The sequence below is a fragment of the Papio anubis genome, chromosome 6 (genome assembly GCF_008728515.1).
Source record: "Papio anubis isolate 15944 chromosome 6, Panubis1.0, whole genome shotgun sequence".
In the NCBI taxonomy this organism is placed as follows: domain Eukaryota; kingdom Metazoa; phylum Chordata; class Mammalia; order Primates; family Cercopithecidae; genus Papio; species Papio anubis.
In genome coordinates, this window is record NC_044981.1 from 144,298,365 (window position 1) to 144,321,089 (window position 22,725).

The window sequence follows — 22,725 nt, forward strand, 5'->3', positions numbered from 1 at the left end:
TGTGGGGCCTAGTTGGGGGTGTCTGGGTCACAGGGGCAGATCCTTCAGGAAAACTTAAAGCTGCCACTGCATAATGAGTGAGTTCTCACTCTGTTAGTTGCCTCCAGAGCTGACTGTTGAAAAGAGCCTGACTACTACCTACCCTTTCTCTTGCTTCTCCCCTGGCCATGTGATCTGCACAGGCAGCCTCCCCTTCACTGAGTGGAAGCAGCCTGAAGCCCTCACCAGAAGCAGCCTGCAGGAGTGTAAGCCAAATAAACCTCTTTTATTTGTAAATTATTCAGTCTCAGGTATTCCTTTTTAGCAACTCAGACTAAGACACTATCAAAGAAAACGGAAAATTGAAAATTGAAAATGTCATTTACATAATATCAAGAAGTATATGTTCCTCCCATCCTTAGATTTACAGATAAATCTGACATAGGGTGATATGGTTTGGCTGTGTCCCTGCCCAAATCTCATTTTGAACTGTAGTTACCATAATCCCCGGGTGTCCTGGGAGGGAGCCGGTGGGAGGTAACTGAATCATGGGGGTGGCTATTCCCATGCTGTCCTCTGATAGTGAGATCTCACAAGATCTGATGGTTTTATAAAGGGCTTTTCCCTCTTTGCTCCGCACTTCTCCTTACTGCAGCCCTGAAAAGAAGGACGTTTGCTTCCGCTTCTGCCATGATTTTAAGTTTCCCGAAGCCTCCCCAGCCATGCTGAACTGTAAGTCAATTAAATGTCTTTCCTTTATAAATTACCCAGTCTCAGGTATGTCTTTATCAGCAGTGTGAGAATGGACTATATACGGCTAGACCTGACAAAAGGTCAAAACATTTGCTGAGTGAAGTAACAACGAAATAAATGAAGAAGCTTACTTTGTTTAAGGGTCATAACTAAATATTGTTAACATGTAAATTATTCTCATATGGACCTATAGACGAAATGTGACTCCAATCACAATCGCAACTTTTTAAAGTGACAAGCCGATTTTAGTAGTCATATGAAAACCCAAGGGATTAGATGAACAAAAACATTTTTGAAAAAGAACAAGAAATTGGAGGCCAAACACGATCTGATTTTAAGATTCTTATGAATCTACAGGAATCAAGACAATGTGGTATTTTTGTAGAGAGAAATAGAATAAATTGTGGGAAAAGAATACGAAGTCTAAGAATAGACCCACAACTGATGCTTTAGGTACAACTGATTTTTAACATAGGTGCAAAAGCTATTCAGGGAGAAAAAGAAAGCTCTCTGAACAACTGACGCTATTCATATGCAAAAAAATGACCTCAGATCCATACTTGCACCACAAACAGAAATTAGCTCTAATTAGATCACAGACCTCAATATAAAACCTAAAATTCTAAAACTTGTGTCAGAAAATACAGAAGAGATCCTCTGTGTCCTTGGGTTAGGCAAATTCCTCGGACAGACAAAAAACAAATCCTAAGATCCAATCTGAGCCGCCGCACAGCCCTGCTCTCCCCACTCAGCCTGAAGTCACCGCTCGGGTCCCGCCCCTCTCCCCACCCGGGACCCTCCTGGCCCCGCCCCAATCCGCCCGCTCCGCCCCGCCCCGCCCCGCCCCGCTGTCTCGTCTCCACCCGGAAGAGCCGCCGGGGCAGGGAGGTTGAGGCGGTGCGCGGCTCGGAGGCGGTGCGCGGCTCGGCGTCGGTCGGGAGCGCAGGCCAGGCAGAGCCGCAGGCGCTAGGCCGCCCGACAGCGCCCGCGCGTCCCCGTAGCGGGTGGCGCCTCGAGCGGCCACGCGCACGCGCGCACCCCGCCCCCCCAGCCTTCTAGCGCCAGAGACGAACCCGCCACCTGGCTGGAGCGCTCTGGGCCCCTCGGCCTCGGGAGCAGCGCGTCCCCGGCGACTTCTGGCACAACCAGTAAGTGATAGCCGCCTCTTCCTTTCGCGGTTATGCTTTTCTCCAGTTCGTCCCAAGTCTCGTTCACGTTTCATTACTTCAAAAACTATTCAACTCCGGGACCGGACAGGCACGGGAGCTGCCCGAGAGAAGAGCCCGGGAAGAGTCAGAGACTGCCAAGGTGTCGTGGGGCAGGGGTTGCGCGCAGAGACCCTCTGAATTAGAAAGTTTGGAAAGCATGCCTCCAAAACCGAGCGACTCCACGTTTGCCAGGCGCCCCTGGGGCAGCCGAGTGGCGGGGAGAAGGCGCGAAATGGCGCGCTCCCGCAGTGAGAGGGGCGGAGGGAGTGGGGCGGGGCCGAGGGCGCGCGTCCGGCCAGCCCGCGCGCAGGGGGCGGGGCTCCCGGCAGGTGCAGGCGGGCGGGGCGGGGCGGGGCTGCAGCGATTCCGGAGACAGCTGGGGAATGTCAGTGCAGTTAGGCACTCTCTTCTTCTTTTCGACGCTTCGCTGTGATCAAGAGGACAAAGTAAAGCAAATGATTGTATTTTGACCCCAAATATTCAATAAGAAAAAGAAAGAGAACGTGAAGGTTGTGAAATGACCCTTCCCAAAACAAAAAGTGCCTCCAGTGTGTATCTGGGTGGGTAGTAGGTGCGTTGAGTTAGCAAACTGCTTGTAGCACAGTTGATTAGATAGTTTTGCGTAGATGTTGAAAGGGAATGAAGAACGATGGTCCATACAACCATAGAAATGCTGGCCTAACTAGGAAAAATTTAATCTAACGTTAAAATTTTAATTTGAACATTGAATTCTGCTGCTGCCGTTTTCCTGCCTTGTGTGGAGCTGTTTTTCAAATTGCTAAATTTGTGGCTCTAAACTTAATATGCTTTAATAAAATCATAGTGATTCTCTCGTAGCCACTCTTGGGAGTCCTTTTTTTTTTTTTTTTTTTTGCAAAGTCCACATTGTGGAAATATTCCTTCCCAAGTACTTTTTCTGTTTTACACTTGGCTGAATTTATATTGCTTAACCAAAAACAAATTACCGTGGAGGCCATAATTTATTTTCACTCATTGTCTTGGATATACATTTACTCATTCTTACTCTCACCCTGGCCTCCTATAGTTGTCAGGATTCTTGACCTAACTGTTGTATATACTTCTTACACCTTTCACACCTTGCGGAATAGCAGGTTCTCAGAGAAAGCAAAATATAGCAGACAGCGTGTATAACACATACTTTGGATGATAAACTGCGAACTTTATAGCAATCTCCTTTAATATTCGTATTTGTAGAGCCCAGTACAATAAATGTTGGACAAATGAAATAAGTCAAATTTAAGTACACCTCTTCTCCAGTGCTCAATTTCTTTCCAAACCAAATAAATGTTTCTTATTTGGACAGATTGTTTGTAACTGTCCAGTTACCTGGGATCGTCACCTTATTTAAATTTAACCTCCCTCTCCTTTGTGCTCCTATTCATATTGCATTTTTGACCACTGATAAGAGCACTGTTTCATTTTATTTGTCCCTTGGATCTCTGAGGACATAGAGAACCTTTTACTGTACTTTTCGTTTGCCAGCATAGTGCCTTGTACATGGTAGATATTAGGAAATGGACATTGAATTGGGTTTATACATGTGTAATTTGTTATCTGTCTGTATACATGAAAATAGAATGGGGGTAGGTGCTTTTTATCTGTAGATACATACTTTTTAATGGAGTGCCAGGGGATTGAGTTAAAGTAATGGTATATGCTGTATTTATTTTCAATAATACTTTTTTATTATTTGAATATTCAGTGTTTTTTTTCCTTCCTATGTTTATCTGTTTTCTTTACATTGTTGACAGCTGTTTCTGCAGAACCCAGTAGATTTCCTAGGGTAAGAAAGAGAAAGAAGGAAACAAATTCACTTCCAAATATGAATTTCTAAAGACAGTCTGTTAATTATTCATGTCAGAACTGGCTGTCAATTTGATTAATGGTATGTGTTTCTGTTACATAGCAGAATACACATGAGTGTGTGTGTATAACTAAAGAGAGAGAGTGAGAGAGCACAAAAGAATGATACTGTGTTCATATAAATAAATCCTAGAACCAGGACTCTTGCAAAGAACTCCACTGTTACTGACTTAAGCCAAAAGATATGTTTCAGATTTTATACTTGAGAGCAAATGTGTGAGTATGGAATGTGGCCTCTTACATATATTATGTAAAATAAATACAATTATATGTCATTTAATGGTTGGGATACATTCTGAGAAATTTGTCATCAGGTGATTTTGTCCTTGTGTGAACATCATAGAGTATGTTTACACAAATGTAGATGGTACAGCCTACTACACACCTAGGCTATATGGCATAGCCTATTGCTCTTAGGCTACAAACCTGTACATCATATTATTATACTGAATACTGTACGCAGTTGTAACACAATGGTATTTACGTATCTAAACGGAGAAAAGGTACAATAAGGATACAGTATTATAATCTTATGAGACCACTTTTGTAAGTACAGTCCGGAAATGTTACTAGGTGCAGGCCTGTATATTAATGCAGGGTTAATATGAAGGAAATTTTGGGAAAAGATATGGGAAATGCTTTGAAGTATTTCTGATTTTGATAATCAGTACCAACATAGTTCTTTGACTTACATTTGACTTCACTCATTTTTAAAGTACATGTACTGTGACTGTAACAGATAATTCAGATTTCATTAAGATTTGAATTCAGATATTATTTTGTGATAATAGTATGACCCAAAGCCAGTGTGATTTATAACCAATCGTTTTTGTTAAATTGTGAGTACATCTTGAATATCAAATATATAATATGATCCTTTTTTTTTTCTTTAGTTACCTAGATTCAAGATGAATAGCGATCAAGTTACACTGGTTGGTCAAGTGTTTGAGTCCTATGTTTCGGAATACCATAAGAATGATATTCTTCTAATCTTGAAGGAAAGGGATGAAGATGCTCATTACCCAGTTGTGGTTAATGCCATGACTCTGTTTGAGACCAACATGGAAATCGGGGAATATTTCAACATGTTCCCCAATGAAGTGCTTACAGTTTTTGACAGTGCACTGCGAAGGTCAGCCTTGACAATTCTCCAGTCCCTTTCTCAGTCTGAGGGTATTTCCATGAAACAGAATCTTCATGCGAGGATATCAGGTAAATCACTTAAGGATTTTACTGTCTTGCTATCTTCTAGAAAGACTTTGAGAAAATATACTAGATTGAGAACACTAAGAAATAATTGATATTTATACTTAAAATATGTATCTGTTATGTAGTTGATGGTCACTTCTTTTAGAGCAGAATAATAATTGTGTTCTGTGGGCATGAAGTATGAGTCATGCCCACTGAGGGTAGGGAGAATGTGTGGAGACAGCAGTATTCTTGTGTGTCTATATATTTCCATATCTGTGTATAAAATGGTAATTCAAAACAGCTGTATGAGCTTTTATGGTTACTAACAATAAAATAACTGGTAATACAAAGAATTAGAAAAGTGATAGATCTTGTCCAGAGATCTTCAAAACTGTTTTAGGAAATTAGTTATTTTTATATATCAGAATTAGCATTGTGCTGTCTACCTACCAGTTACTCAATACATTTTTGTTGAATGCATGACAGATTAAGGATTTTAATTGTTAAGAAACTGCAGCAGAGCAATCAGCAGCTTGTGGTGGCAAAGCTGTGTCCTTGAATTCCTGCCTCTAGGAGTTCTTGCCCCTCACTTTCTGTTTTAAAAGTGATTTTTTAGCAGGATGGATAGAGTTGAATTAAGAATTTTAGAAAAAAGTGACACTATAGTGTAACAATTTTTATTTAGTTCATTGCATGGGAATAATTTCTTGGAAGGCATGGTGTGGTGAAAGGGAAGAACTGGATTTAAAGGCTACATGCCTAACCTGGGAAACTTAGTAAGTTGTTTTATCTCACTGAGCCTCAGTTTCTCAAATGCAAACCACTTCTAGAGTCCCTGTCAACCCCCCAATTAAAACAAAATTTAAATATGCCATTATTGTATAATTTAATAAAGGCTGGTACAGCTTCATTCTATTTACGTGAAAGAAAGATTTGGTAAAATTAAAAGCAGGTCCAGAATATTGAGGGCAGTCTGTTATTAAGCTGGAGAACATACACACCCTTTTGTTTAAAAATAAATATTTACCAGCCGGGTGCGGTGGCTCACGCCTGTAATCCCAGCACTTTGGGAGGCGGAGGCAGGCGGATCACGAGGTCAGGAGATCGAGACCATCCTGGCTAACAAAGTGAAACCCTGTCTCTACTAAAAATACAAAAAATTAGCGGGGTGCGGTGGCAGGTGCCTGTAGTCCCAGCTACTCAGAAGGCTGAGGCAGGAGAATGGTGTGAACCTGGGAGGCGGAGCTTGCAATGAGCCAAGATTGCGCCACTGCACTCCAGCCTGGGTGACAGAGCAAGACTCCGTCTCAAAAAAAAAAATAAATAAATAAATAAATATTTACCTTATAATACATTTGAGAAGAGTGGTGATTTATAATCAATAAGGATGCTTCCCCAGTTCCAAAAAGGTTTGGAGTCACTATAGTAGAACTTCTTGGAGGCGAGTTAAGATTCCCAAAAAGACCAAATACTTAATTCAAATGAAAAATATTATCTGCAGTTACACTTGCTAGGATAAATTATGAAGATTATTAATCATTATGCAACAGGGTACTAGATAATCTCTTGATGGGATCAAGTAAAAGGGACCCCCCCAGCCCTGACTTTTTTTTAAAATTAGCGATGGAATCTCACTCTGTTGCCCAGGCTGGTATTAAACTCCCAAGCTCAAGTGATCTTCCTGCGTAGGCCTCCCAAAGTATTGGGATTATAGGTGTGAGCCATCATACCTGGCCAATGTTTCCTTTTAATAAGTTTGCAAAAGGATTATTAAGGGGGACTTTAGTTAATGTTGAAATGGTATTTAGGAAATAGTTTTAGGCTGCCATTATTTTCAGATACCTTTCCATGCTCAGTTTAAGTAATACAATCCTGTCTGCCTAAGTGACCCTCTCAATTGCAGGTGAATTTAGCTTATTTTTTCAATTCTCTGAAAAAGTAAGTTACAAATTATGTTACTACTAAACAAAACATCAATAGGCATTTGCTAGGATCTTGGGAAACCAAAAGGAATATAGTTTTTCCTTCCTTTAAAAAACTCAGGGCTGTATGGCAGACAGCTATACAGTCAAATATTTGCCAGATGGTATATGCATGCCTACAGATATATGCATGTATATATATATATTAAGCATTATTATATGGGAGCTTAATGGAAACTTTTATGTGTGATGCATGCCTCACTCAAGATATGTTTTTTTTTTTTTTTTTTTTTGAGACAGGGTCTCGCTCTGTTGTCCAAGCTGGAGTCTAGTGGCACAATCTGGGCTCACTGAAACCTCCGCCTCCTGGGTTCAGGCAATCCTCCTGCCTCAGCCTCCCAAGTAGCTGGGATTACAGGCACGTGCCACCACGCCCAGCTAATTTTTATATTTTTGATAGAGACAGAGTTTTGCCATGTTGCTCAGGCTGGTCTTGAACTCCTGGCCTCAGGTGATCCACCCACCTCAGCCCCCCAAAGTACTGGGATTGCAGGCATGAGCCATGGTGCCCAGCCAGAATTAATGTTTAAAGAGTGCTTGCTATATGCCAAGTAATATTCTAAGAAACTTTACATGTATGAATTCTTTTTTTTTTTTTTTTTGAAACAGGTTCTCACTCTGTTGCCCAGGCTGGAATGCAGTTGCACAAGAATCATAGCTCACTGCAGTCTCTAATTTCTGGGCTCAAGTGATCCTCCCACCTCAACCTCCTGGGTAGCTGGGATTACAGGCATGTGCCACCATGCTCAGCTATTTAAAATTTTTTTTTTCCTTATTTGGTAGAGGTGGGGTCTCTGTGTTGCTCAGGCTGGTCTTGAACTCCTAGCCTCAAGTGATCCTTCTGCTTCAGCTTTCCAAAGTACTGGGATTATAGGTGTAAGCTGTGAATTCTTCTAGTCTTCTTATTACCCTATGTGATAGGTTCTGTTGTTATTTTATAGACGAGAAATCTGAGAGGTTACAACTTGGCCAAGGTCACACAGCTAGTAAGTGACAGAGTTGTGACTCAAACCTCAGCATTCTAGCTCGAGTCTGTATTCTTTGTTTTTTTGAGACAGAGTCTCGCTCTGTTGACCAAGCTGGAGTGCAAAGGTGCAGTCTTGGCTCACGGCAACCTCTGCCTCCCAGGTTCAAGCAATTCTCCTGCCTCGGCCTTCCGAGTAGCTGGGATTACAGGCATGTGCCACCACACCCACAAAAATACTAATTTTTGTGTTTTTAGTAGAGACGGGGTTTCAGCATGTTGGCCAGGCTGGTTTCGAACTCCAGACCTCAGGTCATCCACCCACCTTGGCCTCCCCAAATGCTGGGATTACAAGCATGAGCCACTGTGCCTGGCGTAAGTCTGTATTCTTAACCACTGCATTGCTTCTTAGTGTGGGCATTTTTGAGGAGCAGAGTGAAGAGGAGAGCACTAAGACAAAGGGAGCACTATATGTGAAAAAGTGCACAGAAGTCTTGATAAAACAGGAGGCCAGTCACAAAAGGCCCTGTAGTCCAGGCCAGATTTGGTTCCTTATTCTTAGATCTGTGGCAAGCCATGGAAGGGTAAAAGCAAAGAAGATTTGGCCTTCATTATGTATTGCTCGGGTTACTCTAGAAGCAGTGGGGCATATGGTGTTTTATTCTTCCATTCTAAGATGGTATTTACAGTAAGAAACATTATCAAATTAAAGATAGCTTTCTAGGAATAAAACTACAATAAAATTACACATAACTTTGTTTTTAAACCAGAATTTGTTTTAAGCCAAAAATAAAAAGTGTCTGTCTATACAGTTTATATTATGTAAGAGTTCATTGATACATCACTTCTTCACATTGAAAATCCAAAGACTTGACTTTTCTTTCTTTTTTTTTTTTTGAGACAAAGTTTTGCTCTTGTTGCCCAATCTGGAGTGCAGGGGCACGATCTCAGCTCACTGCAACCTCTGCCTCCCAGGTTCAAGTGATTCTCTTGCCTCAGCCTCCCGAGTAGCTGGGATTACAGGCATGCACCACCACACCTGGCTAATGTTTTGTATTTTTAGTAGAGAGGGGGTTTCTTCATGTTGGTCAGGCTGGTCTCAAACTCCCGACCTCAGGTGATCCACCCACCTCAGCCTCCCAAAGTGCTGGGATTACAGGCATAAGCCACCACATCTGGCCAAAAATCCAAAGACTTTTCTAAATTATGCTAGGCAGTCTGTAGTCTTATTGGGCATTCTTCAGTTATGCATAACATTAGAGTAACACCACATTTTGTAATGTGGTTCTCTTGATCTTAATTTTCCTTGTTTTAATATATTGACTTTATAATTTAAACTGAACAATCAATTTGCATCTGAAGCAGAACTGAGATGAGGGGACTAGAAATGGGAGGCAAAAATGATATTTTTTTACGGCCAAGGAAGAGAAAATGAATAATTCAGAAACCCAAAGAATTTTTGTTTAAGTAAGTTTTCTTAACCTATTTTTTTTCTATTCTCCTTTTTATCTTCCTTATCTTCTTAGAAGTAATTGTTGGTACATTCTGTTTATATTTCGAGAAGCAAATTGGATTAATTATCATATATCCCACTTGAGTATCCTTCTGTATATGTACAATAGAGAGCACTTAGTGACTGTTTGCAAACGTAAAAATAAAATTATTTTAAAAAATTATTTTAATAACCATGTGACCCAGCAATTCTACTCCTTAAGTGTATGCCCAAAATAATCGAAAACAGTTCAAACAAGAATTTGCATACAAATGTTTGTAGTAGCATTATTAATAATAGCCAAAAAGTGGAAACAATCTAAATGTCCATGAGCTAATAAATGAATAAGCAAAATATGGTATATCTAAACAGTGGAATATTATTTAGTCATAAAAAGGAATGAAGTACTGTATATGTTACAACAGGAATGAATCTTGAAAACATTATTCTAAGTAAATGAAGCCAGATTCAAAAGACCACATATTGTATGATTTTGTTCAGATATCCCTGACTTACAGTTGTTTGACTTTATGAGTATGTGAAAATGATTCAGTAGAAACCATACTGTGAGCACCCATAAATTATTCTGTTTGTCACTTTTAGTATAGTATTCAAAAATAACATGAAAAATTCAACCCTTAATTATAAAATAGGGCTTGTGTTAGATGATTTTGCCCAACTGTAGGCTAATGCTAGTATTCTGAGTACATTGAAGGTTGGCTAGGTAGGCTAAGCGGTGATGTTCAGTGGGTTAGGTGTGCTAAATGCACTTTCAACTTACAACATTTTCAATTTACATTGGGTTTATTGAGATGTTACCCCATGGTAAGTCACGGAGCATCTATGTGTGAAATTTCCAGAATAGGTAAATTCACGAAGATCAAAAGTAGATCAGTGGTTGCCAGCAGCTAGGGTTACAAATGGGGAGTGACTGCTACTGGGTACAGGATTTCTTTTTGAAATTACGAAAATGTTCTGGAATTAATGGTGATGGTTGTACAATATTGTGAATATACGAATTACCACTGAATTATATACTTTATAGGGTAAATTTTGTGGTATGTGAATTATATCTTGCTTTCTTTTAAGTATTCATATATTTTTTAAAGTATTTATGTTGGGGGCAAAATAAATGTAACTGATAATCTATAAGCAGTGTTAAGATGTATTATAACATACATTCCAGTTAAGGCCAGGTAAACAAGAGAGAGAGATCTCTGGGCTGTTTCTTGTTTTTTAGCATTCCAGGATATAAACCAAAAGTGTGACTCCCTTAATGGCAAAATGTGATGCAATCTGAATTAATGTAAATAATGAATATGTTCATTAGAAAATGGGCAAGTCAGTCTTGGAAGCATAGAAAAAGGAGTCATGGGGCAAGTGTTGGCAATGGCCACCTTGTTTGTCTATACAGTCTACGATGTATTGAGAGAGAGTTTCAGCCAACCAACAGAAAAAATTCAAGTTTGTCTGTAGACTTGTAACAGTAGGTTATCATAGCCTGGCACCTTAAACATTCAGTTACTCTAACTAATTTGCTTTTTCCCCTCATACTTCCTAAACTACCTTCTGATTGGCTTTCAGAATAGATGTATCAACCAGGAGAAAATATGCTGACCATAGAAACTTAAAAGTATAATGATTCCTATTATGGCATTTCTCATGGGCTAGACAGTCTGATAGATGGGTCTTCAGTAGGCATACTTACCTGGTTGTGAACCACTAAATACTGAGGACAAGGCAGGAGACATGAACCAGCATAACAGACACTATTCCAGTAAACTTGTTAGGAATTAGCCTTTAATCATCATAGCCAGCATCTTTGCACCCCAATGGTGCATTGTAGCCAAACATGATAAAGAGGGAATTTCCACATAAGATTTTCCTCCTCCCCTCCCCTCCCCTCTTTGCTTCTCTTTTTCTCTTTCTCCTTCCTTTCTCCCTCCCTCTCTTTCTTTCTTTTTTTTGGGGGCAGGGTCTCGCTGTGTTCCTCAAACTGGAGTTCAGTGGCATGACCATGGTTACTGTAGCCTTGACCCCCTGGGCTCAAGAGATCCTCCCACCTCAGCCTTACCAAGTTGCCGGGACTATAGGCAATGTACCACCATGCCTAGCCGATTTTTTAATTTTTTGTAGGGATGGGGTCCCACTATGTTGCCCAGGCTAGTCTTGAACTCCTGGGCCCCAGCAGTTCTCCTACCTCGGCTTCCCAAGTGTCAGCCACTTTGCCCAGACTGAATAAGAATTTTCTTTGGCATTTTGCACCTTTTCTGTTGCCTGTTTTTTAGTGTTGAAAAACATGAGGCTTTTATAGGATAAGGTGATGCTGTGGGTAAACTGCTAGGTAAGTCAGGGCTCAAAAACACTGTCATATGTATGTATTAATAAATTCTGAATCTGACTTAAAAAAAAAGTAACTTTCTAGCACTGTGGAACTCTTTGGTCGTCATGCTACCATCTCTTTATCAGTCAGCTTTGTGGTTTACTAAAAGAGTCATCAGTTGATTTTATGTGTGGCAAGCGGCAATATATTTTTTGTTAAATGCCATTAAAATTATATACTTTAGATCCTACTGAGATAGCCCTCTTGTGAGAATAAGTCCTTTTTAAAATCCTGGTTATTATAGCATCACAGCTACATGCCTTAAAACCTAGTCTGCTCATTGTGCAGTATCTGGATTAAAAAATACTCTACTGTTAACTGTTATTTGAAACAATTCTTTATATTTTCTTAATAGAGATGATGATCTAATTTTTTCTTAGTAAAACACAATCATTTTTTTCCCTGAAATTAAAATTTATCTTTCAGGAAACAGGAGAAGAATATATCCCTTGGAGTCAAATCTGAAGATTGAAGTTGATGCTGTTTCTTTGTTTTCTCCATCAGGTTTGCCTGTCTGTCCTGAACTGGTGAGGGAACACATACCTAAAACCAAGGATGTGGGACACTTTTTATCTGTCACTGGGACAGTGATTCGAACAAGTCTGGTGAAGGTTCTGGAGTTTGAGCGGGATTACATGTGTACCAAATGCAAGCATGTGTTTGTGGTCAAGGCTGACTTTGAGCAGTATTACACCTTTTGCCGGCCATCCTCGTGTCCCAGCTTGGAGAGCTGTGATTCCTCTAAATTCACTTGCCTCTCAGGCTTGTCTTCATCTCCAACCAGGTGCAGAGATTACCAGGAAATCAAAATTCAGGAACAGGTAAATTATCACGTAAATGAGATAAATAACAAATTTGAAGAAGTGTTTTTCAGCTTTGGGCACATTGATAGGATTAGGGAACACAGAATGGATACAAATGGACTTGTGTTACCACTTTGTCGAAGATCAAGCTTGAAACTCTTCCACATGTATCTGAATATAGTCTTTAGAAACCATGCAATCATCATCCTTTTTAGGTAGAGCATTGACAAGAAAGTTGTGAAATGACTTAATTATGTTAAAATTAAAGAAGTGAATATTTAAGAAGTCTACCCTAGCTGTTCTTAGCTGAAGAATAGAAGAAAATTAATGTTCTTAACTAAGGGATAGAAGATTAATTAATGCTTAAATTGTTAAACATTGGAGTGGCCAGGCATGGTGGCTTGTGCTTATAATCGCAGCTACTCAGGAAGCTGAGGCAGGAAGATCACTTGAGCCAAGGAATTCTGGGCCAGCAGTAAGCTATGGATCGTGTCTCTGTGTTCCAGCCTGGTTGACAGAGCAAGACTCTGTCTCTGAAAAAAAAAAAAAAAAATCACATTGGAGTGAACAGGATTTGGAGTTTGGATCGACCCTCTGTTATTTGCTGTGCTAAATGAAGTATTTGTAAACACTCTTTAACAAGTGAGAGTGAGCCTGATTTTCATTTGCTTGCAGCTTAAACACAAAAGTTTATTCTTACCTAAAATAATTAAGAGATAGGCAGTTCAAGGTTAGTTCATTGTCGAGAACTCAGACTCCTGTCTTTCTATTCAACCATTCTTCTTTCTTTCTCTCTTTCTTTTCTTTCTTTTTTCTTTTCTTTCCTTCCTTTCTCGCCTGCCTGCCTTCCTTCCTTCCTTCCTTCCTTCCTTCCTTCCTTCCTTCCTTCCTTCCTTCCTTCCTTCCTTCTTTCCTTCATTCCTATTTCTTTTTCTTTTTCTTTTTCTGAGTTTCGCTGTTGTTGTCCAGGCTGGAGTGCAATGGCGTGATCTTGAGTCACTGCAACCTCTACCTCCTGGGTTCGAGCATTTCTCCTGTCTCAGCCTCCCGAATAGCTGGGATTACAGGCGTGTGCCACTTTGCCTGGCTAATTCTGTATTTTTAATAGAGACAGGGTTTTGTGATGTTGGTCAGGCTGGTCTCACAACCCCTAACCTCAGGTGATACACCCACCTCGGCCTCCCGAAGTGCTGGGATTACAGATAAGCCACCACACCTGGCCTCAACCATTCTTAATACATGGCTTCTCTTCTGATGATTGGCTGTGGGCCAGGATGCTGGCTACAACTCCATCACATGTGTGTTGTAGTCAGAGAACAAAAGGCAAAGTTGCCTACCACCTAACCAATTCTCCACTTAAGCAGTCTCCTTGCAAGTCTCTTGCATTGTCTGCTTATGATATCTCATTACTCAGAGTTCCATCATATGACTATATCTATGTTCAGTGTTCAAGGGAACCTGGGAAATACAGTCTTTGTATTAGGCACATGTCCACATGAAATAAAACTAGGGTTCTGTTACTAAGGAGTAATCATAGGAACTGGGTGATTTGTCCCAGGTCTTTTGATTAGTGATCAGGAAAGAAATACCCCTCTTTTCTAGATAAAGTTAAGTTTGTTATTAAATTTAGTAGTTGTAGCATACGTTTACTTTCTGCAAGGTAGATTATATTTGGAGATATTTTCCATATTTGTATTTTATTTAGTGAATTCTTAAATTGATAGTAGACATAGTTTTCAAGAAAAATTACTTAAATCCCCATTATAATTAAATTGAATGATATACCAGAGAAATAGAAATAGTAATTTCAAGTACTGCTAGACTTCTGGATACTTAACATGTATTTAAGCATACTCAGAATCTGTTTTCTTTTCTTTGCTAGGTTCAAAGGCTATCTGTTGGAAGTATTCCACGATCTATGAAGGTTATCCTGGAAGATGACTTAGTGGATAGTTGCAAATCTGGTAAGAATGAATTTTTTTTTTAGCTTGTGTAGTGGGTCCTAAAGTATTGATTAGGAAAAGCCACTTTTTATCTTCCCAAGATCACAGGAAAGGGAAATGTAGGGCTTTAATTGCTCACCTTGAGAATAGAAACTGGCATGCAGGTAGGAAGTGATAGCAGGAAGAGAGCTGGGCTAGACCTGTACAACAGCAGCTAGTCCAGGTGCTTGTTTTATGAATGAAGAACCTGACTTGCCTAAGGTCACTTAGAGAGTTATGTGGCATAACTGGAACATGAATCCAGAACCACTGATGTCTAATTTAAGGCTCTTTTCAGTGCACTATAGCTTAACAGCAGGAACTTTAAAAAAATGTAGTGGATTCAGTGGGCATTTTTATAAAATGAATTAGAGAATGCGACTCTGTGAGATGCTGCTGCATGTCTTATTGGTGCCTAGAAGAAAGGACATCATTCCTGTCTGCTCTGTGCTGGTGACACCATGATAGGAGTCACCGATTTTGGTCTGCTGTCTTCTGAGAGTCCTCAATGTTTTCATTGGCTGATCACCTGAATTGGGAGGGAACTTGAAACCCATACTCAATGAAGAACTCTACATGTTTAGCATGGAGAAGCCTGAGGAAGGACATGACAGCCAACTTTCAATAGTTAGAAGACTGTCACATAGAAATAGAATCGTAATTACAGAAGATGCTACTGGGTTTCAGTGGGATAAGCCACAAGGAGGTAGATTTCAACTCAATACCTAATAATTAGAGGTGTCTAACATGGGCCTTGGATGGTGATGAGTTCTTTTTCTCATAGATAGTCAAACACAGCATATACTGTACATTGTTAGGGATTTAGGCCTTACAATGGCAGTTGATCTGGATAATCTATAATGTTCCAGGCAATTTAAAGACTTTCTGAGCCTCAGAACTGTTCTGGAAATCTGAGAGCTCCAAAAGCCTGATTGTTCCAGTGTCATTCTGAGTTTATGTTTTACTCTTTAGGCCAACCAGACTAGTCCTAAGCTCTCCTTTGTCCCTCTCAACTCATCGTATTCCCTTTCCTCACTGGGGAGACTAAGAAGAAATCAAACTTAAAAATATTTGGGAAGGGTGATGTTTTAGTCATTTTGGGCTGTTAGTCCATTCTTGTGTTGCTATAAAGAAATACCTGAGACTGGGCAATTTATAAAGAAAAGAGGTTTAATTGGCTCACAGTTCCACAGGCTGTACAGGAAGCATGGTGCAGACATAGGCTCAGCTTCTTCTGAGGCCTCAGGAAGTTTACGATCATGGCAGAAAGGAGAGAGGGAGTAGGCATGTCACATGGGGAAAGCAGGAGAGACAGTGGGGAGGGAAGAGGTTTCACACACATTTAAATGAATAGAGCTCATTTGAACTCAGAGTGAGGGCTCCTTTATCACCAAAAGGACGGCCCAAGCCATTCATGAGGGATCCACCTGCATGATCCAGACACCTCCTACCAGGCCTCACCTCCAATACTGGGGATTATATCTCAACATGAGATTTGAGTGGGGACAAATATCCGAACTATATCAGACTGCTCTAACAGATCACCATAGACTGGGTAGCTTCAACAACAAACATTTATTTCTCACAGTTTTGGAGGCTGGAGGTTGGAGATCAGGGTGCCAGTGTGTTCGGATTCTGGTGAGGGACCTCTTCTAGGGTGCAGATAGCTGACGTATATTAACGTACAATTGTCTAAATAGTATACTAATGAGATAACAGCTTTGATTATGGATTTCCTGCTAAGCAACCCCAGAATATGTCAGAATACCTTGCTCACATAGGACTAGATTTTAACCTAAATCTGTAATATCTATCTCAGCAAAGCAGTTCTTATATAAGCTCAGCCTGAACATGTAGCTATCCTTCAATTGAGAATAAGATCTTTTCATGCAGTTCATCTAAATTGAATTATTTCTGTACTGGAAATAAGTCTTAAGTTGTTTTTCTTTCAAATGTCATTAATAATGAAGGATGGAGAGAAGCAATCTATCAATAGCTATTTTTTCATATATCCTTAGCTATAAACCTCTGTGGGAATCAAAAAACATAAATAGTATATAATCCTTGCCCTTCAGGAATTTACGATCTAGTTAGGGACCCCACTTCGGCATGTGCAGAGTAACGAAGTTGGAGGTTGTGTGCTGGTAAATGACAGTGCAGCAGGAGACCCGACAGATGGGTCTGACTGGGAATGGCTACAGTAGTAAAGATGCCACAGGTTATGTAGGGGCACAGAGAGATTGGATTGTAGAAAACTAAGAATTTTAGCTTCCTGAAAACAACGTTGCTTATAACATTACTTTTGAAAAATACAGAAGTTTAAGGTGAATATCTATTGCCTTGCACTATCATGTATACCTCACAATTGTTCTAGTAATTATATGAATCTTCCATTCAGTAAGTATTTGAGTAAGGAAAACACATATATATTGAAGAGCCTTTAAGGGTATTAATTACTTTACAAATGTAAGGTAGGTTTAGTATAAGAAGAGCTAATATTTATTGAGCAATTACTGTGTTCTAGATATTGCATTAATTTATGTACATTATCCAATCTAATTCTCACTGTAGTACTATGATGTTAATATAATCATTCACATTTTGTGGGTCAAGAAACAGGCTTAGGTAGGGTAGGTAATTTGCCCAAGGTCACGTAGCCTGCGAGCAGTGGAGCTGGGATTTAAATCCAAATCTCATGAGGTCAGTACTCTTGGCCATGCTTCAGTGCTCTATGTTTTCCACATAATAACCGCTTATTGACGTTAGATTATTACTTATGGGTCATATATCTAAACGTTAAGTTCCTCATTTAACTGGTTTAGAAACAACCTAAACATAATCCATTAAAATGACCATCGCAGAGAATTGTTCCATGTGCTTATGTAAAGTTATCCCCAATCATTTTTACCTAGAAATATGGGGTCAGACAATATAGTAAATGATCATCATTCCTGATTGGGTTTGAAAATCATTAAGTAGTGGCTTAGGAAAGATCTTGGAAACTTGTAAAGCACTTGCTTAATGTGTTTGTAACCATTTAGTATGAAGTTACCTTGAACTAGAAATGTGCCTCTATTCTGTGAATTGGCACCACCAGTTCCATGCATTTAGCATTTTCCTTTAGGAAATCAAAAACTATGCAGATTACTCATTGAAATTTAGAGAGTAAAAGGCATTTTTCATCAGCACATATCATATACTTGGCACAAAGGCTTGGAAATGAAGAATTGCCTGTTAGTTCTGAGACAGTGTTTATTATGCAAAATATAAATACCAGGATTGGGGTTGGGGCATGTCCAATACCCTGTGTTCAACAAGATTAAAATTTGGGGGGATCAGGATTATGATTTTTTTCATGTTTGTTTTTGGCCCACTTTCTTCAGTACCAAAATATCGAATGCCAAACATTTGTATATACTTGTTAACTGATGCATTGCATTGTATGTTGTAATAAGTACAGATGGCAATGTTAGGCGAGGGTGCCTATAAACTACCCAGGGCCTCGTCGGAAAATCTATAAAAGTTGCTTCTGCCTACCAGGAATGGTGGGAGAGTTTCCTCAAGTAGGAGAGAACCATCAACAAGGAGCAAGCAGGATTGTATCCTGTGCTTTCATACTTTGTGGGAAGGAGCTTTGAAGTAGAACGGGTATTTATTCATTTCTTAGTTCATTGTTTCTTTGGTTCATTAAAAAAGATGAGGGTCAGTGAGTAGAATATTAACAAATGAGTTAAGTAAAAATGAACGTGTAAGAAACCCAAACTACCTGCCAGTCATCACAAGGTTGTCTCTTTTCCTGACTCCAAATTACAGTTTATTTAACCTTCTGGCTGCAGTTCCCACATCTCTTCTCTAAATGAGAGCTAAATGGTTAGAGACTCAGAGGATGAACATTTCACCCAATGTAACTATGATGAATGAATCATCCAGTAAACTATTTTCCCAGTGAAAAGTAATGATTTGGTATGATTATCATGTAGCAGGTTATGAAAAATAGGAAATACTGACTTCAGCTTTTCACTTTACAGATACAAATGACTGTGGGGGACAAAAGTCAATAATCTCGGGTGTTATTCTGCCCCTAAATTGTTTTCTGGATGAGTGTACACATTGTAAACTCTAGTAAGGGAGTGATTTATTTCTAATGTCTGGTCCTTTGTCATTTTGAGTCTGTGCTCAGCATGCAGGATGCTACCACTGGACTCACTTGGTGCTTTTTCCTAGGTGACGACCTCACTATTTATGGGGTTGTAATGCAACGATGGAAGCCCTTTCAGCAAGATGTGCGCTGTGAAGTGGAGATAGTCCTGAAAGCAAATTACATCCAAGTAAATAATGAGCAGTCCTCAGGGATTGTCATGGATGAGGAGGTCCGAAAGGAATTTGAAGATTTTTGGGAATACTATAAGAGTGATCCCTTTGCAGGTTTGTGTTTAAGGGCTAAAACTGATTATTATTAATGGTATTACATGCAGTGGTTAAATATGATGTCTGTGATTTGACAGTCTTCTATGCCGCATAACTCGATGGCTGAGTTTAAAGGGTAGGATTAGTGAGTACCTCTAGCTCTAGTCTCCTTTTGAAGCCCTTTTCTGCCATACTCTTCTATTTAGCAAATTGCCTGGAGATATTCCACTTCTAACTATTATTTTAAACACCTCATACACTGCCAAACAATTTCAGAGTTTCCTATCATATCAATTAAAAATATAGTTCTTTAAAAAGACAAAACTCTTCCTATTATAAACCCTCATCCAATTAAAGCCATTGTTTCTCTTTGATGTATTTTCCATAATAAAGATAACTTTACCCTATTTTGGCTGAAGATTTTAAAATAGGGAATAACTAGGAAAAAGATGAGAGATAGAAGATGCAGACAATAAGCTTTGTCATCACAAGCAAAAATTTTGACTGTGACATTCAGGTATAATTACAGAGAATAAAACATCACAGCCATTGGGCTTGTAGTGTATTTTATTGATAAATCCCGAGTGTATAAAGTGCCAATTAAATCTTCAAGTGCCTGTTTTCATTTCTCCATAGAGACATCTTCTGAGAAAAATAAACTGAAGCCAGTAATAGACATTTCTAATAATACTCCTTATTCTTAAATCACATGCTATATTAGATAGGTATTATTTTAAAAAATAAGGCTTCTGGCTGGGTGTGGTGGCTCATGCCTATAATCCCAGCACTTGGAGAGGCCAAGGCGGGTGGGTCACTTGAGGTCAGGAGTTTGAGACCAGCCTGGCCAACATGGTGAAACCCTGTCTCTACTAAAAATACAAAAATTAGCCAGGTGTGGTGGCGTGCACCTCTAGTCCCAGCAACTTATGTGACTGAGACAGGAGAATTGCTTGAGCCTGGGAGGCGGAGGTTCAGTGAGCCAAGATCATGCCACTGCACTCCAGCCTGGGTGACAGAGCGAGACTCTGTCTCAAAAAAATAAAAATTAATAATAATAATAATAATAATAAGGCTTCCATTTCCCTAAATAGGAACAGTTTGCTTTTATTTTATGGGATTTTTTTTTGTGCGTAAGTGTGTAGCACATTAGTAGCTCCTGTTCTTTTATCTGATCTGTATAGAAAGAAATAAATGTTCTCTACATTATAAATTTATGAAGCAGGCACTTTAAGAATCATACATTTTTAAATGATTTTTTAAATTAAAATGCTTTCCTTTTTTTTTTTTTTTTTAAAGTAGATGAGGTTCTCACTATGCTATATTTCCGAGGCTGGTCTTGAACTCCTTAGGCTCAAGTGATCCTCACACCTCCATCTCCCAAAGTGCTGAGATTACACTGTGCCCAGCCTGAACAGCCTGAAAATGGTTTCTTAGGATTCTATCCTTATAAAAATTTGTAACTCTTCCTTGGACCACTGTTATTTATTTATTACAGTGTCTCAGCTCAGTTCTACCTCTTAACAATGAAGGGAAGGCCATCATATGGTACTCTAACTAGATCTCCAAACGCGCTTTGTGCTGGCAATTAATCTGTCTTGTTTTAATTAGGCTACTGTTGCATGAGCCATTTATTGGATAAAAGGCAGAAGTAAATATAATAATCTTGTGAGAAATATAAGTAGGAAGATAGCAAGAAAATGAAGCAGTATTTCTCTTGTTAGTATGAATGAATTCTCTCTTAGTTTCCTATGGACCAGCACCAGTGCACTGTATTCCTCCATTTCAGAGTGTTGGTGAGTGTGTTGGAGGGAGGAGAGGTGAAGTTGGGAAGGTGTATCCAACAGAACATCTTCATTTTGCTAGTCTAAAGCTGGAGAATGCTTCGCTGCTCAGCACTTGAAGGTTGACTTGCTTAAGACCTGATCCTGTGGGTACTGACTAGAATGAACCTAGGGGCCTTATTCTGATCTGCTGTGACCTGAGGGGATTCCTTGACCCTGGTGCTTAGATGTTAGATAGAAACCCAGATGTAAGGGTTGGAGTGTTTTGGGCCATCTGAACCCACTTTGGGGGTGACTGACGTATCTTTACTTCTGAAATTACTGAGGGCCTACTAAGTTCTCTTCATTGAGATGACTGAGGGCCACACAAGAGTAGATAACTAGGCCTTTGCCACACTATTGACATGGTCTAGAACTAGAAATTTGGGAGGGAGGTGAGGATGGGGAAGGTATTGGTGCTAATGCATTTTCTTCCATGATACAGCCATGAGAGCTTCTGCTGCCATGATCCAAGGAATCAAGCTTTTCAACTTAGACAACAAATTTAGGATAATGGCCCTTCCTTTTTGCTTCTCTCTGGGACCCCAGTCCTACCTTTGTAGTCTTTTGTGTTGACTACAGCGTGAGGAAATCTTTAGATCAGAAAGATGCACAAGTAATACAGGTAATAAAATAGCTAACAGTTACAGTTAAGTAGTTCTCACTATATGCCAGTTATTATTTATCTGTTGTACACTTATCAACTCCCTTAATCCTCAACAATTCTGTCTTGATACCATTATAATCTCCATTTTACAGATAAGCAATGGAGGCAGAGGTTAAGAAGCTTGCCCAAGGTCAGACAGTTGGTCATTAATAGCACTGGGATTTGTATCCAAACATGACACCAGAGCCTGTCCACTTACCACAGGGATACGCTTCCCATCTGCATGTTACTCAGTAAAATTGGCTCTAAGTTTTGGCTTATGTAACTCTCAGATCAATTTGCCTACTCTTGAACCTGTTTGTTGGGGCTATTTCTTCTTTCCTTCCTTGTGTAATCACTAGATTCTGGTCACAATTTACCTACCTGCTGTCAAGTCTTACCTGCTTGGATTCCTGACCTTTTCTCTAGGCTTTCTACTTCGAAACAGGGAGGGATTCCTTTGGCAAATAATGAACTTTCTGGATTTACTAAATCTTCTGGTTCCTTTTTTACTAAAAGATTTTCTTTCTTCACCATTTCTGCCATCACAGGCCACATCATCATAGATTAGTTGCCACTGAATCAATGTTGATTCATTACAAAAAGTAGCCTTTGTGTATAGGGCTATAAGTCGTGGAAAGGCTCAGGAATGACTTGTTGGAATTCCATAGGTTGATTAGGCCAATGACTGAATGAAATACCTGCTTTATTCATGGAAGAGAAAGGCAGATTCTCAGATTTGGTGCATTATTTCTGAAAACAGAACCCCAGACAGTGATATTCTTTTATTTAAAGCACATGATCAGAGCAATTCAAGATCTCATGCTTACACTGCTAGGGTTGTGGTGTGCAGTGATTTTCTTAATGCCTCGATGCCCCTGTTACTTTGTTCCAGATGAAACAGAATTTACCAGAATGCTCAGAGCAAATGCTGAATTGACTTGGAGGGTGGATTTTTTTACTTATTTCTTCTTCTACCTTTGGAGAAGCTTCATGAGCTCCAGCTACCTCTGTATTTAAAGATTACTGACTTGTATGATCTGACTCATTATTTCTGAGATTGAATGCCTTCCTTTTATTTAGGCAGTGGAGTAATTTTACTGAAATTACCACATAGAAAGTACATACAGTGGCTCATACCACTCATAAGTGCTGGGTGGTAATCCCAGCACTTTGGGAGGCCAGTAGGAAAGGATCGCTTGAGACTGGGGGTGAGACCAGCCTGGGCAAC

General features: G+C 39.7%; 1 protein-coding gene across 3 annotated transcripts in view; it reads left to right on the top strand.

Annotated features, from left to right (window-relative positions):
* Positions 1-1,771: 1,771 nt before the first annotated feature.
* MCM9 (minichromosome maintenance 9 homologous recombination repair factor) overlaps positions 1,772-22,725 on the top strand; it is a 120,797-nt gene continuing 99,843 nt past the window's right edge. For 2 of the 3 annotated variants that reach the window (XM_021937932.2, XM_031667466.1), the window contains exons 1-5: positions 1,772-1,880; positions 4,718-5,036; positions 12,341-12,657; positions 14,522-14,603; positions 18,846-19,046. In XM_021937932.2, coding sequence (XP_021793624.2) covers positions 4,733-5,036; positions 12,341-12,657; positions 14,522-14,603; positions 18,846-19,046 — 904 coding nt within the window. In that variant the 5' untranslated portion in view covers positions 1,772-1,880; positions 4,718-4,732. Of the gene's footprint in view, positions 1,881-1,942; positions 2,041-4,717; positions 5,037-12,340; positions 12,658-14,521; positions 14,604-18,845; positions 19,047-22,725 lie in introns of those variants that run through there. The other variant, XM_021937933.2, reaches the window with a different exon arrangement.